The sequence below is a fragment of the Solanum lycopersicum genome, chromosome 5 (genome assembly GCF_036512215.1).
Source record: "Solanum lycopersicum chromosome 5, SLM_r2.1".
NCBI classification, from domain to species: Eukaryota; Viridiplantae; Streptophyta; class Magnoliopsida; order Solanales; family Solanaceae; genus Solanum; species Solanum lycopersicum.
The window spans coordinates 25,324,884-25,341,814 of NC_090804.1; the positions used below are offsets into that span (position 1 = coordinate 25,324,884).

The 16,931-nt window shown below is 37.4% G+C and overlaps 1 protein-coding gene across 1 annotated transcript; it reads right to left on the reverse strand.

Annotated features, from left to right (window-relative positions):
* Positions 1–591: 591 nt before the first annotated feature.
* Positions 592–16,666, reverse strand: LOC138348403 (uncharacterized). The gene is made up of 3 exons (XM_069297615.1): positions 16,595–16,666; positions 14,462–16,058; positions 592–883 (listed from the first exon to the last, which is right to left on the reverse strand). The coding sequence occupies exons 2-3, from the start codon at positions 16,056–16,058 to the stop codon at positions 843–845; spliced, it is 1,638 nt and encodes a 545-aa protein (XP_069153716.1). The 5' UTR covers positions 16,595–16,666; the 3' UTR covers positions 592–842.
* Between the last annotated feature and the right edge of the window lie 265 nt (positions 16,667–16,931).

Here is a 16,931-nt window from a genome sequence, read left to right on the forward strand (position 1 = left end):
GTTGGACGAGAAATCAAAAAAATTTGATAGTGTATGTTAGTTCCTTAATGGGGCAAGAATGTGTAGGCTATTTGGGTACAATCTTATCCAGAGGTATAGTGTGTTCTAATAATGGATTTCACAAACATAACAATGTGGTACTAGTGGTTTATGGAAATGAATACGGTGATGTCAAGTGCGAGTACTAACTACTTATAGATTTATCAATTGTATCACATGCTCGTATAATGATATTCGATGAATTTACATTTGAGAAACCAAATAACTTGTACTTACAGACAAATAAGTTAAGCATTGTTTGTACGGGGAATTTTTAGTGGTGGATGATTGATTATATATTAATGTGTTTAGGTTGTCAAGTGTATCTAGAGAAATTTAACAAAGGACAAGTGATTTCATAATAATCTATAATATAATGGATTAATGTTGAAATGCCAAGCTTATGGGCCAAGGAAGTCCTAACATGTATACATGTGTTGTCACGACCCAAATTTTGCAAGTCGTGATGGTACCTATGTTCCCAACCAATAGGTAAGCCAACCCAACATATTAACCCAACTAAACCAACAAATGAGTAAAAAAGACCAACGCTTAGCAAGAATCTCCAACATTGAGTTCCTTATAAGTACGAAATGCGGAAGATAAAATATATCACCCCAAGAATTGGTGTCTTAAGTACAAGAGCTTCTAAAATTCGAAGCAAGTCTGAAACTAAATGACAAATCTAACATAAGGGATATCCTGTTTGAATACTAATAATAGAATAAATAAAAGATAGAGGGAGGTGTGGGCCACGGAACAGCCAAGTAGCTCACCACAACTCCAAGAACTTCAAGCCGGACTCAATTTGCTCCACGAGATGTGCTCCTACTCGGAATCGAATCTGCACCACAAAGAGTGCAACAAGTGTAGTATGAGTACGATACCACATGTACCCAGTATGTCTCATTGACCGACAACGAAGAAGTAGTGACGGAAATTATATAAGAAAATAAATTCTTAGATTGTACAAGTATATATATATATATATATATATATATATATATATATATATATATATATATTACACTTACTATTTAAGTTTCATCAATAAAGGAAATCAACATTTAATATTTTTGAAACACCAAACGAAACATATAGTCATCAAGAATGAATGATGGGATGAAATGCAATGCAATATGATGCCATGAAATGATATGTTTCAGAATACCTAGTACTCACTCAACCGTATATACATGATACTCCTCGGAAATACATCGAGAGTTCATGACCCATGGGGGACTCGCGAGGTCCATATACCGACACGGACGATCTCCACGTGTCTGTGCGGACGATCTCAACGCACTATCATAATATCAAACAATTTTCGTATGGACGGTCTCCACGTGCACAAATTACAATCTTAACATCTCACCATCCCCAGCACGGACGATCTCCACGTGCCCAACTTATACTCAATCTCATGTCTATGCACGTGCACAATATTATTTCAATATAGGGGATGATGATGCATCTCAATCAATCAATATGAACATAATACATAACCACCTCAATAATCACAACTATACGGGTGAAATAAATAAAACACAATCACACAAGGCATTTAAGTGAATAATATATCAGCTAATGCACATATGCTTTGGCATTCTCAAATTTCAGTCCACATTCTATAATAATACTTTTCCTTTTTATAACACAGGTACTCGTATCAATGCCTGTCACACCATTGATACGAGACCACCATCTTTCCCCCTTACCCCTTTGTCTATTTTCATTTTTTAATCTTTAATTAGGAAAACGTCCTTCAACAAGTCTAAAAAGTCTTAACATACATTAGATGCCGAACTTGTGCCAGAAATCTTTTAATATTTTTCCTTTCCTTTTCGCAAGGTTTCGGAACGTTCCCAATCTACCAATTTTGCAATATTCGTAAGTAAGAAATTTTTGTAGACATTCAAATTATTATATGTCTATCATAGACGCTAAAACCCACTCATATTTTCAACCAAACTCCAAATCTTGATATAATTTATATGCCAATTTGTCAAATTTCAAGCCAAGAATTTAACCTTAATTTCTTAAATACACTGAATTTCAATGTTAGATCATATAATATATATCCAATAATTAATTACCTATCTCAATATATCAAAAACTAGTAAATTAATTTTGTAAATAAATAAAATAAGAATAATTCCACCCTAACGATGCACGACATCAGTCGCAAGCAGCCTGCAATTTTCCTCCAATTTGTCTTTCTGTACAGCTGACAATTTGGCCAAATTGTTTGTCACATGCCAATCATTGGCAATCATTGCCCAATGTTTGGCTCAACATTTTTTCCCATCATTCCTATGCAACAATTAATTATACGGGGGGGAAATTTGAAGATCAAATACCCAGATTTTCACAATACGTCTAGCGATTAGGATTTTATTAGATTATCACCTAATAACCACACTAACGTCCCTAGAAATCCCAATCCGTGATAATAGATAAATTCTCAACTCACTATACACTACATCTTACCCATGAAAAAAAAACACCCTTAATAAACAACCTAAGAATATAATAATAACAACAATCTAATGCCCTCTGACAACCTATTTTAATATGCAGAACTGAGAAAGAATGAAAATTTCTTGCGTTTACCTGAGCAATTTCTTGCGTTTACTTGAACTTTTGGAAGCTAGCCTCACATTCGTCAGACCACTGAAAAGTCACCTCCTTCTGTGTCAATCTAGTTAATGGAGATGCAATGGATGAGAAACCCTCAACAAATCGTCGATAATAACCTGCAAGGACCAAGAAACTCCGAATCTCAGTAACTGAAGTAGGTCTGACCCAATCTCTAACCGCCTCAATCTTCTTAGGATCCACCATGATACCGTCCTTGGACACTACATGTCCCAAGAATGCTACCGAACTAAGACAAAACTCACACTTTGAAAACTTTGCATAAAGCTTCTTCTCCTTTAGAATTCCAAGAACAATCCTCAAATGATGCTCATGTTCCTCCTTAGTGCGTGAGTATATCAATGTATCATCAATGAAGACAATAACAAAGGAATCTAAATACGGTCTGAACACTCCATTCATCAAGTCCATAAAAGTTGCTGGGGCATTAGTCAGTCCGAAAGACATCACCAAAAACTCGTAATGACCATAACGTGTTTGAAAAGCCGTCTTAGGGATATCCTCCGCCCTAACCTTCAGTTGATGATAGCCAGATCACAAGTCAATTTTGGAGAAAACAGAAGCACCCTGTAACTGATCAAATAAATCATCAATACGAGGTATCGGATACTTATTTCTGATGGTTACCTTGTTCAACTGCCGATAGTCAATACACAAACGCATAGATCCATCTTTTTTCTTCACAAATAACACTGGAGCACCCCAAGGAAATACACTCGGTCTAATAAAACCTTTGCCCAACAAATCCTGCAACTGTTCCTTCAACTCTTTCAATTCAGTCGGTGCCATACAATAAGGAGTAATGGAAATAGGCCGAGTGCCTGGCTCCAATCAATACAAAAATCAATATCATGATCTGGTGGAAGACCTAGCAAATCGGTCGGAAATACTTCTGAAAATTCACTCACTACTGGAATAGACTCAAGCATAAGAGTCTCAATACTAGTATCTCGAATGTGGGCCAATTACGCCAAACATCCTCTCTGTACCAACTGACGAGCCTTTAGGAATGATATCACACCCTTAGAAGGATGACTAAGAGTACCTCTCCATACTACTATAGGAATTCCAGGCATAGCTAAAGTGATGGTCTTGGCATGACAATTTAATATTGCGTGGTAAGAAGATAACCAATCCATACCAAGAATCACATCAAAATCTATCATATCTAAGACCTTTAAATCTGCTTGAGTGTCATACCCCATCAAAGTAACAGTACATAAACGATAAACTTGATCTACAACTATAGAATCCCCGACAGGAGTAGAAACACGTATCGGCAAATCAAGAGACTCACACAATATATCCAGACTAGGTACTTGTAGTTATCAATAGTTAAAATATCCCCCTTTAATTTTTTCAGAAAGAGCCAAAATAGTCCTAATTCTCAAAACGACCTAGCGGGTCGTTACATGTGTGAAGGCAATTGAGAATTTTAGTAAGAAAGTACATATAATATTGAATTAGATTGTTATAGATGGGTTTGAAATATCATGTAAATGAAAAGGTTGAATCTGAGATGAGAAAAATGTCTAACGAGCATAACGATAATAGGAATTTGTGATGAAATCGTAATTAAGATGCAACTATATGATAAGGATTGTTGGTTAAACAAGTTTTGTATGGTAATAACGACTAGCAAGTAACTAATGTAGTGGTTTCCACTAATTTATGAGTGATGTGATTGTATTGAAAGTCTAAGAATATGTAGAGACACTACTCGAATAAAATTTAAAGCATCTATAATCATACTGAAAAAAGTGTGGAATGTAGTGGAGCCTTCAAACTGAGGTGAGAGTAAGTTTATTTTTTTTCTTATTGCAAAGGCTAAAGAGGTGTCTTCAAATGGATTGAGAACTGGGTTTAGAGACATCTGATTTATTTAAAATTTCTTTGGTTATGACAATAATGTCACCAGTTCATCATATTGGTTAAAAACTATTGGATAAGACTTGAGAAAACAGTGTATATATGTTCAACTCTAGTATGATTATAAATTCTATTGTGATCTTGAGTGTGATAATGAGTATAATGGTTCAATTTTTAGCGAAGGATATGATAAGATCGATACAAAGGCAAAATAAAAAGGTAATACAAATGAATTCATAAAAATCTTTGAGGTATGATTTAATGTTAATAATAATGGGATTGTGCTACATGGTTGGAAAAAATATTTAAGATTTTCATTGTGAGTTATAGTTGTGGTAGTTTGTTTTTTCAAGGTATGGATGGGTAAGGTAAGAAATGTCGATCACAATGAGTATGAAGCACTTGGCAAGACTTAAAAAATATTTGATTAGTAAATTTTGTTACTATTGATTGTTATACTTAACGGGGGTTTCGATACATCATGAATTGTTGGTAAAAGGATAAGATTTTGTAATCAAGTCAGCGAAAGGAAAAAGAGAATGGGGTATTTAAGGGTTCAAGATATTTAGAATTTTATGCCATGGAAAGAATCTAAACAAATGTGAAGGAATAAGACCTCTCGTATAAACCCTTGGTTGGTAGTTGAAGGATTTATTGATTTTTGCCTATGCGGTTAGATATGATTGTGAGATATGAACTAGTTATGTACAAACTTACTAGGAAGATATCATTGACTTTTCTAAAGGTTGAGTTTTCGTTGGGTGACAGATAACGATATGTGGAAGATTCTATGTAGTTATGTCGAGCTATATTGTTCAAATTATAATACGTAACTTATTGATGTTTAACGGTGTGGACCTTTTGCATAATTAATGAGGATTTGAGGGGATTGAAATTTGTGTTATCGCCCTTGGATGAGACTCTTATTTATCATGTGATACTTAAATGGAAAGAGAGAGAGAGAGAAAGTCATAGTTCAAAATTTTTGGACGTTATAATTTATTTGCTAAGAAGACTTTGATACTAGTGATTGTTTGAGAGTAAGGTAAATGGATGTTGTGGTTATGATGTTTGTTGATATTAAGAGTGTTGACTTCGATGGAATATTGTGAGAAGTATGTGGAGTTTGACAATCGAGTATGTGTAAGATTGTAATGATATCAGGCTAATTGAATGTGGGTGGCTAAAAAAAATCTGATATGGAGTCATTTAACTATAATTGTTTGATATGTTTACTATGAAAATAGTATCTTATGTTATATGCCTTGACTTTGTACATTTTTAGGTAACCACCTACTTCGTTTCGAAAAAAAGGTTTAGAGTGTGATTTGTTCCATATACTCGTGAGTTTTGCTACATCTATGGGTGGATTTCTAGTGGTGGATCGGATGTACCTATCCTCTTACGTCTTCTTGATAGGGTAGGATCCTTGGTCTGACTTGTTCATTTCAGTTATGTCATATTTGATGTTGTTTGAAAAAATAGAAATATATCAATATTTTTATATGCACAACCATACTTATGAGAACTTACAAAAGTGCTTTCGTGAATAGTTACGGTTATCCGATAGTGTTGTAAAAGGTTCTGCATCCTAGTGCGTACCATTTGTAAGGTGCTTACTTGATCTTGTTCTTCTTTGGATTAGATATGTTTGATTATCCCTTGATGAGTATTCGAGGTCTATGATGGTTTGTGCAATAGGAGTATGTGATCGTTGATCAAGGTTCACTTCAGATTGTAGTGGGTATGGATTCAGAACGTTATCCTTGTTACCTGAGAAAAGATATGTTATGATGATTGTGTTATGTTTTGATGAGTTTCAGTTTTTATTGGGTTCATTGGTTGGTTTGTAGCGTGATTTGTAAATCTTCCAAAGTTTCATTCAAAACTTCAGTTTTTGGTAGTTGATATTTAATGGAATGTGATAAAGATTAATTGATCACTTGGAGAGATGAACATGACTTTCAAAAGCATACATCATGTTTTTTGTCGTGTTAGTTATTCTTCCTTCTCCTATATTATGTTCGAGGACAAACATGATTTGTGGTGGATAATGTAACGATCCTCTTAGTCATTTTAGAAATTTTAACCAGCATTATTATATTAACCTTTTTAGTAGATTTTGTAAATAATTTATATGACTTATAAGAATGAGTGACATAATTTTTAGATTTAATAAATGATTATTTTGTTGCTAAGAATAATGGAAACAGAAAAAAATAGAAAAAGAAAATCAAGTAAATAAATAAAATAAAATAAAAAGGGCTAAAATCCCTATATGATTGAAAGTCACACACGGCTTATGAAATTGAAAAACAAAAGGAATGATCTGGAAAAAAAATAATACGCAGATAAGAAAAGAAAAGAAATGTAGAAAAGAAAAGGAAAAAGGAGGAGAAACAACGATATTTTCTTCTTGAGGTGTCGAGATAACTATTCTTATCCTTTCTATTAAGTTTTTGTGTAATTAGGAATAGATTTTAAGGTTAAAACATGTATAATTTATACTAATATGTGAACTTGGTATTATAAATATGTATAAGTATTATGGTTCAATCATTGGACAATGATTTGTCCTAATCATTGGATAATAATTACTCCAAGATTAGGATTATTAGTAGTGGCACGATAAATATGAATCGGAACATTTAAAATAAGTGGTTTCAGTAGATAGTTTTGTAGTCCTCCATTGATGTGTTGGGCAGTTAGTTTCGTCTTTAATTATTTTCATTAAATTATCATATTAGGACTCAATTTTGATATATTGAAATATGTGTTACATAGTGGGTGCATTATAATATATAAAAATCATTAGAGTTATGTTATTTTGAGATATGGAGACTAAACTCTAGACTTGTAATTCAAGAAATATGAGATTTGACTTATTGGTGAGAATCAAGAGTTAGAAACTTTATTATAAATTTGATTAAATTTTTTGGGTCAAAGTTAAACACAAAGTAATATGAGTGTTTTTATTCTTGAGATCTTATTGTCTTCATCTATTTGAATAGATTGTTCTGAGTTCGAAGTTCAAAGAAAGAAGAAGGCTCAAGTATCTAAGTGAATTCTTGAGTGATTGAGTCAAGTGAATTTCTAAACCCTTGCTAAGTGTATGAAATGTGTGTATTTCTTTGTGGTATATATTTGGGAGTAACGGGATTTGTGATGGGTTGACTTATCCACATTGATTAATTCTAATAATGAAAAAGAAAGGGATAAAAAAGGCAATGTGATTAATTATTCGTGTGTGATGTGTTCAGAAAGGGTTGAAGGCATGTTGAATCATTGTTGATGGGATTTCATATTTGTGTGGTTGGGAACTGTACAATGTTATGAAAATGGTCATCTCCTCATTATTTGTGTGAACTTTTCATCTGCATTATTATGAGGCATTGGTTGTGGCAAGTGTTATGTGCATTGAGAAAGAAAGAGTACTTAAAATTATGTACCATTTCAAGGGACGTATCACGCGCCGCGATGGATACTATATTTCGAGGGACGTATAGCGAATCGCGATGGTTACTATTATCGAGGGTTATGTCGTGCGTTGCAACAGATGCATGAATAGATATGTCTCCTATGGGTCCCGGACTGAGAGACAGGGGGTGTGTATCACTAGGTCTGACATGCATCATTATACTTGACAATACATTACATTGCATTGCACATACTTATCATTAGTGAACTTTATATCGAGTTTTGTTGATCTTCCAATTTCCTTTCTGTTGAACTTGTGATTGATCAATATTGAATTTTTTATTGCAGATATATAATTTGTTGAAGTATTGTTGGTGAGGATATGTAATTTTTTAAAGTGTTGTTGTTGAGGATATGTAATTTGTCCAAGAGTTTTTGTTGAACTACGTTCTATGTAAACTGTGAGCTGTTAGGTTTGGTTGATTTTGATGCAGGTTGTACTTGTGAAGGTTTGGTTGGGGATGATATGAGTACCCTTATTTCATCCCCTTAGCTTGTGTTTAGAGGTTTACGTGCTGAGTACCATGTGGTTTGGAACTCACCCCATGCATCTACAAACTTTTTTGTAGGTTATGAGCCTATATTTTTGTTGTACTTGTCATTCTCTTATTTTCCGAGGTTTCTTGGAGATTTGTGAGGTAGTTGTTTCCATCTCAGCAGACTTTCTTCTCCATAATTAGGATCTTGTTCTATTCTAGAAACAAGTTCATTTGAGACTTGAGTTTTTTTTTTAATCAATTGTAATACTTTAGAGGCTTGTACACGTGACAACAATGTTTTGGGGATACTTTTAAGTAACTTATAACTTTTCCTCATTTTAGTGTAATGATTGAGTTTTAGGCTGAGTTATTTTGGTAGGATAAGACGAGTGTCATTACGTCTATTTTTTGGTCGTGACAAAATGGTATTAGAGCCCCATGTTCATAGGTCTCACGTGTATACAATTCGAGTCATAATAGAGTCTTGAGGATAGATATGGAGACGTCTATACTTATCTTCGAGAGGCTATAATGACTTTTAGGAAAAGAACTTCACTTCTTGAATCTCTATCATGCATCATTGTCCGTTCTGATTCTTATTGCCTCATTTTATTCTCTCTCACTTATTGTGATGAGTCGTGTGTGGTACCTTAAGTTTGAAGTTAGTGTGGTTTGGAGGTTAGACCTGATAATAAGATGAAAAAGATGTGTGGTCAGGTTTGGAATGTTCAATTTGAAACGATTGAGTTAGATGATGGCTTTGCGATAATTTTCATAGAAATTCTAAATCATGAGGTTGAACTATTGTCTGATGGACTTCATGAATGTGTTATCCTCTTCAGATCAGTTTCTCCAACTGAGGGAATAATACTTATGTGGTATAGGCAATATCTGGAGTGGTTTGACAATTTAAAATGGAATGATTAAAATGATGGCTTGATAACGAATAGTATAACCTTGGAAAATACAATTGGCATAGTTGTCATAACATATATGGATTTCTTAGAGAATAATGTTGCATCAATCAAGATTAGAGTCTTTCATAGATTGAGTGTATATAAAAAGGTTCATATTACGACTACTATACTGTTATCGGTTCTGAATTGTTTCGAGTTAGAAAATTTGTACTCTTATTATTGACCTGATCTACGAAGGAATGCATATAGCGTTGGATGAGAAATCAAACAAATCTAATAGTGTATGTTAGTTCCTTAATGGGGTAGGAATGTGTAGGATATTTGGGTACAGTCTTCTCCATAGGTATAATGTGTTCTAGTTATCGATTTAACAAACTTAACAATGTGGTACTAGTCGTTTATAAAAATGAATACGGTGATGTCAAGTTCGAGTACTAAATACTTAGAGAGTTATTAATTGTATCACATGCTCGTATAATGATATTCGATGTTGTATTCACATTTGAGAAACAAACTAACTTGTAACTACAAACAAATAAGTTAAGCATTGTTTGTAAGGGGAATTTTAAGTGGTGGATATTCGATTTGATATTAATGTGTTTAAGTTGTCAAGTGTATCTCGAGAAATTTAACAAAGGACAAGTGATTTCATTATAAGCTCCAATATAATTAGATTAATGTTGAAATGCCAAGCTTATGGGTCAAGAAAGTCCTAACGGGTATACTTGTGTGAAGGAAATTGTGAATTTTAGTAAGAAGTACATATAAGATTGAATTTTTTTGAATTAGATTTGTAGAGATGCGTTTGAAATGTCATGTAGATGAAAAGGTTGACTCTGAGATGAAAAAAATGTCTAAAGTCTTATTTAGTCTTGAGATCTTATTTTGGTCATCTATTTGAATAGATTGTTCAGAGTTCAATGTTCAAAGAAAGTGGAAGGCTCAAGTATCGAGTTGAATTCTTAAGTGATTGAGACAGGTGAATTTCTTAACCCTTTCTAAGTGTATGAAATGTGTGTATTTCCTTTTTGTATATGTTTGGGAGTAACGTGATTGGTAATTGCTTAACTTGTCCACATTGATTAATTCTAATAATGAAAAAGAATGGGATTAAAAAAAAAGCAATGTGATTAGTTGTTTGTGTGTGATGGGTTCAGAAAGGGTTGAAGGCTTGTTGAATCATTGTTTATGTGATTTCATGTTTGTGTGGTTGTGAACTGTGCAATGTTATGAAAATGGTCATCTCCTCATTATTTGTGTGAACTTGTCATCTGCATTATTATGAGGCATTAGTTGTGACAAGTGTTATGTGCATTGAGAAAGAATGAGTACTTAAGAGAATGTACACCATTTTGAGGGATCTATCGCGCTCCGCGATTGATACTATATTTCGAGGGACGTATCTCGCGCAGTATTGGTTAAAATTATCGAGGGTCGTGTTGTGCGCCGCGACACGATATATCCAGACTAGGTACTTGTAGTTATCAATAGTTAAAATACCCCCTTTAAATTTTTCAGAAGGAGTCGAAATAGTCCTAATTCTCAAAACGACCTAGCGGGTCATTACATCACCTGCCACTTAAACAAACGTTCGTCCTCGAACGGAAAAAGAAAAGAGCTAACCTGAACGCTCAAAAAGATGAGGATATTTACTCCTCATGTCTGACTCTGTCTCCCATGTAGCCTCCTCCACTGGATGATGCTTCCACTGAACCTTTACTGAAGCAATCTCCTTGGACCTTAGCTTCCGAATTTGCCTATACAAAATGGAGATCGGCTCTTCCTCAAAAGTCAAATTCTGATCAAGTAACACTGAATCCCATTGAATCACATGATCACTACCGTGATGATACTTCTTAAGCATGGAGATATGAAATACAAGATGAACACCTGACAAACCAGGTGGCAAAGCCAACTGATACGCCACCTCACCAATACGCTCAACAATCTCGAAAGGACCAATATACCTTGGGCTCAACTTGCCCTTCTTTCCAAACCTCATCACACCCTTCATGGGTGAAACCTTCAATAAAACCTTCTCTCCAACCATAAACTCTAAATCGCGAATATTTCGATCTGCATAACTCTTTTGCCTACTCTGAGCCATGAGAAGTCTATCTTGGATCAACTTGACCTTGTCCAAGGACTCCCTCAACAAATCTGTACCCCATGGTCTAACCTCAAATGCATCAAACCAGCCAATTGGAGATCGACATCTCCTGCCATACAGAGCCTCAAATGGTGCCATCTCAATGCTCGAGTGATAACTATTATTGTAAGCAAACTCCGCTAGAGGCAAGAACTGGTCCCACTGACCACCAAAGTCAATCACACATGCCCGCAACATATCCTCAAGAACCTGAATAGTTCGCTCAGATTGACCATCAGTCTGAGGGTGAAAGGCTGTACTAAGATCCACTCGAGTGCCCAACTCTTTCTGGAAAGACCGCCAGAAATGAGATGTAAATTAGGTTCCACGATCTGAAATAATAGATATAGGAACCCCATGCAAACGAACTATCTCTTGATTATAGATCTTGGCTAACTTCTCTGAGTTATAGGTAGTCTGAACTGGTACAAAGTGTGCAGACTTAGTCAGTCGATCCACGATGACCCATATAGCATCAAACTTACCCAAGGTACGTGGCAACCCTACCACAAAGTCCATAGCAATGCGCTCCCACTTCCACTCAGGTATGGGCATCCTCTGAGTCATACCTCCAGGCTTTTGGTGTTCATACTTCACTTGCTGACAATTCAAACATCGAGATACAAAATCTACTATGTCCCTCTTCATACGACACCACCAATAGTGTTGCTTCAAGTCACGATACATCTTAGTAGCCCCCGGATGAATAGAGTACCTCGAACTATGAGCCTCCTCCATGATCAATCTAGTCAAATCACCTGTATGAGGAACACATATACGACCCTTAATCCTCAAAACTCCCTCACTATCAAGAATTGCAGCCTTGGCTTATCCTTTTAAAACCTTGTCCCTAATCTTACATAAATCACCATCATCAAACTGTTGAGCCCGAATCTGCTCCAACAAGGATGAACTAGCCTCCATATAAGCCAACACCTTACTAGATTCTGAAATATCAAGTCTCACAAAGCTATTGGCCAGGGACTGGACATCCCTAGCTAAAGGACGCTCGCCAACCTGTAACATGGCTAGACTACCCATACTTACCGCCTTCCGACTCAAGGCATCTGCTACAACATTTGCTTTGCCTGGGTGATAAAGAATAGTCATATCGTAGTCTTTGAGCAACTCCACCCATCCCCTCTGCCTCAAGTTTAGATCCCTCTGATTGAATATATACTGGAGACTACGATGATCCGTGAACACCTCACAATGCACACCATAAAGATAATGCCTCCAAATCTTTAATGCAAACACCACAGCCGCAAACTCTAAATCATGAATAGGGTAGTTCTTCTCATGAATCTTTAACTGCCTCGAAGCATAAGCTATCACCCTTCCCTTCTGCATCAACACACAACCAAGACCAACCCGAGAAGCATCACAATATACGACAAAACCCTCTCCCTCCACGAGTAGGGTCAAAATTGGAGCAGTAGTCAATAAAGTCTTGAGCTTTTGGAAACTAACCTCACATTCGTCAGACCACTGAAAAGTCACCTCCTTCTGTGTCAATCTAGTTAATGGAGATGCAATGGATGAGAAACCCTCAACAAACCGTCGATAATAACCTGCAAGGCCCAAGAAACTCCGAATCTCAGTAACTGAAGTAGGTCTGACCCAATCTATGACCGCCTCAATCTTCTTAGGATCCACCATGATACCCTCCTTGGACACTACATGTCCCAAGAATGCTACCGAACTAAGCCAAAACTCACACTTTGAAAACTTTGCATAAAGCTTCTTCTCCTTTAGAATACCAAGAACAATCCTCAAATGATGCTCATGTTCCTCCTTAGTGCGTGAGTATATCAATATGTCATCTATGAAGACAATAACAAAGGAATCTAAATACGGTCTGAACACTCCATTCATCAAGTCCATAAAAGCTGCTGGGGCATTAGTCAGTCCGAAAGACATCACCAAAAACTCGTAGTGACCATAACGTGTTCGAAAAGTCGTCTTAGGGATATCCTCCACCCTAACCTTCAGCTGATGATAGCCAGATCTGAAGTCAATTTTGGAGAAAACTGAAGCACCCTGCAACTGATCAAATAAATCATCAATACGAGGTATCGGATACTTATTTCTGATGGTTACCTTGTTCAACTGCCGATAGTCAATACACATACGCATATATCTATCTTTTTTCTTCACAAATAACACTGGAGCACCCCAAGGAGATACACTCGGTCTAATAAAATCTTTGCTCAACAAATCCTGCAACTATTCCTTCAACTCTTTCAATTCAACCGGTGCCATACGATAAGGAGGAATGGAAATAGGCCGAGTGCCTGGCTCCACATCAATACAAAAATCAATATCACGATCTGGTGGAAGACCTGGCAAATCGGTTGGGAATACCTCTGAAAATTCACTCACCACTAGAATAGACTCAAGCATAGAAGTCTCAATACTAGTATCTCGAGTGTGGGCTAAGTAAGAAAAACATCCTCTCTGTACCAACTGACGAGCCTTAAGGAATGATATCACTCCCTTAGAAGGGTGACTAAGTGAACCTCTCCATTCTACTATAGGAATTCCAGGCATAGCTAAAGTAATGGTCTTGGCATGACAATTTAAAATTGTGTGGTAAGAAGATAACCAATCCATACCGAGAATCACATCAAAATCTATCATATCTAAGACCTTTAAATCTGCATGAGTGTCATACCCCATAAATGTAACGGTACATAATCGATACACCCGATCTACAACCACAGAATCCCCGACAGGAGTAGAGACACATATCGGCAAATCAAGAGACTCACACAATATATCCAGACTAGGAGCAAAATATGTGGACACATAAGAATAATTAGAGCCTGGATCAAATAATACAGTAGCTGGTCGATGACAAACCGGAATAATACCTGTGATAACAGCATCTGAGGCTTCAGCCTCTGGCCTACCTGGAAAAGCATAACAGTGAGAACGACCTCCATCAGATTGTGAACCTCCACGACCACCACCTCGACCAGAAGGAGAACCACCTCTACCTGAATGAGAACCACCTCTACCATTCTGTGCACCACCCCTAGCTGGAGGTTGTGCAGCCCTGGAAGTCGAAACCTGAGAACCCTGATGTAAGCCACCACGTCTGGTCCTAGGGCAGTCTCTCACAAAGTGTCCCATATCACCACACTCAAAGCAACCCCTACGAGACGCAGGCTGATGAGAGGAACCTGAATGACCAGAATGCCCTCCACGAACTACAGGTCTAGAAGATGAACCCTGCGAAGTATGTACCGAGCTCGAAGAGTTATGCCTAGCGTAACCAGCCTCAAACGCTGGTATGGCAGCATGAATGGGTCTGTTGGACTGAGGGTGATAACCTCTGCCCGAGTAACCCCGACTCCTAGACGGAGCACCACCATAATCACCTGAATAACGAGTCCTCTTGCCCTCTCGCTGCTCAAATCCCTCACGTCGAATCATCTCCAACTCCTTAGCAGCATCTACCACTTTCTGGAATGGAACACCAGAAGCAGCAACCTGAGACACTCCTAGACGAATTGGAATAATCAGCCCCTTAACAAACCTCCTCACTCTCTCAGCCTCTGTGGGAAGTATCATCGAAGCATGCCTAGCCAAGGCATGAAATTTACCCTCATACTCTGCAACTGACATACCATTTTGCTGCAAACCCTCAAACTCGGCCCTCTTGCGCTCCCTCTCACTGCGTGGAACAAATTTGGATAGAAATACCTGAGTAAACTCAGTCCAGGATAGTGGATGGGATCCAGCTGGCCTACTACTAATATAATCCCTCCACCAATGCTTAGCAGAGCCAGTCATCTGAAACGCTGTGTAGTCAACTCCATGAGACTCCACTAATCCAAGATTATGCAACCTCTCATGACAACTAACTATGAATTCATATGCATCCTCAGCTAAGTCACCAGTATAAGTAGGAGGATTCATTAGTCTGAACCTCCCAAACATCTTTTGCTCATCAATAGTCATAGAAGGTCTATTCACCAAATGTGATGTCATATCTGGGAACTCCATACTATCCAAACGAGGAGCTACAGCGGCAGCTGGCTGAGCCCTGGGAGTCTGAGAATCTGGAGCAACTATCGGGTCTGGAGTTTGACCTCCAACACGGGTCTGTGAGCCATCAGAAGTGACAGGTAAAGCTCCTGCCTTGGCCATCCCCTCTAAGATTCCTAACATACGAGCCAAGGTATCTTGAAGCACCAGGGGGATAATAGTACTGGGTGGATCCTGAGCTAGCCCATCCCCCTCGACACGATCTTGCACATCCCCATGAATAACCTCTGCATCAGGAGGTACAGTCCTATCACGAACCTGGGTAGCTATTGGTACTTGACCATCCACAGGAGCTGCCACACGGCCCCTACCCCGACCTCGAGCTCGTCCCCTACCTCTACCTCGAATAGTGTTCCCAGAAGCAGGCGCAGGAATAAGATCCTGACCACCACTTGCCGATGTACGGTTCCTCGCCATCTAAGAGAGAATGAGATATCAAGATTAGAATTTCTACAAGGTCAAGTGTGCACGATAATGAATAAAAGAACAGAATATTTCCTAAATGTCCCATAGCCTCTCGAAGATAGGTATGGACGTCTTCATACCGATCCGCAAGACTCTACTAGACATTGCTCTTGTACCCTTGAGACCGATGAACCTAGAGCTCTGATACAAAATTTGTCACGACCCAAAATCACGAGTCGTGATGGCACCTATATTCCCAACCAATAGGTAAGCCAACCAGCATAGTTTAACAAACTTAACTAACAAGAAGTGAAAAGACAACAATTTCCAAATCTCCAACACTGAGTTCTTATAAGTAAGAATGCGGAAAACTGAAAAAAATACTACCCAAGAAATGGTGTCATGAGTACAAGAGCTTCTAAAATACGATGCAAGTTTGAAACTAAAAAGGCAAATCTAACATAAGGGATATCCTGTCTGAATACTGAATAACAAAATAAGTAAAAGATAGAGGGAGATGTGGGCCACGGAACAGCCAAGCAGCTCACCACAACTCCAAGACACTCCAAACTCGGACTCAAACTTCTCCTCGAGATGTGCTCCTACTTGGAATCGAATCTGCACCACAAGAGTGCAACAAGCGTAGTATGAGTACGAAACCACGTGTACCCAGTATGTCTCATTGACCGACAACGAAGAAGTAGTGACGGGAGTTATATAAGAAAATAAATTCTTAGATTGTACAAGTATATATATATATTACACTTACTATTTTAGTTTCATCAATAAAGGACATCAATATTTAATATATTCCAACACCAAACGAAACATATAGTCATCAAGAATGAATGATGGGATGAAATGCAATGCAATATGATGCCATGT

What these genes read in the sequence shown, in the direction of transcription:
- LOC138348403 (XM_069297615.1), bottom strand. Translation starts at nt 16,058, where the DNA reads ATGGCGAGGAACCGTACATCGGCAAGTGGTGGTCAGGATCTTATTCCT. An exon ending in CTCAGATGCTGTTATCACAG is followed by an intron (nt 884 to 14,461) that starts GTATTATTCCGG and finishes TTTGTGGTGCAG; the next exon opens with ATTCGATTCCGAGTAGGAGC.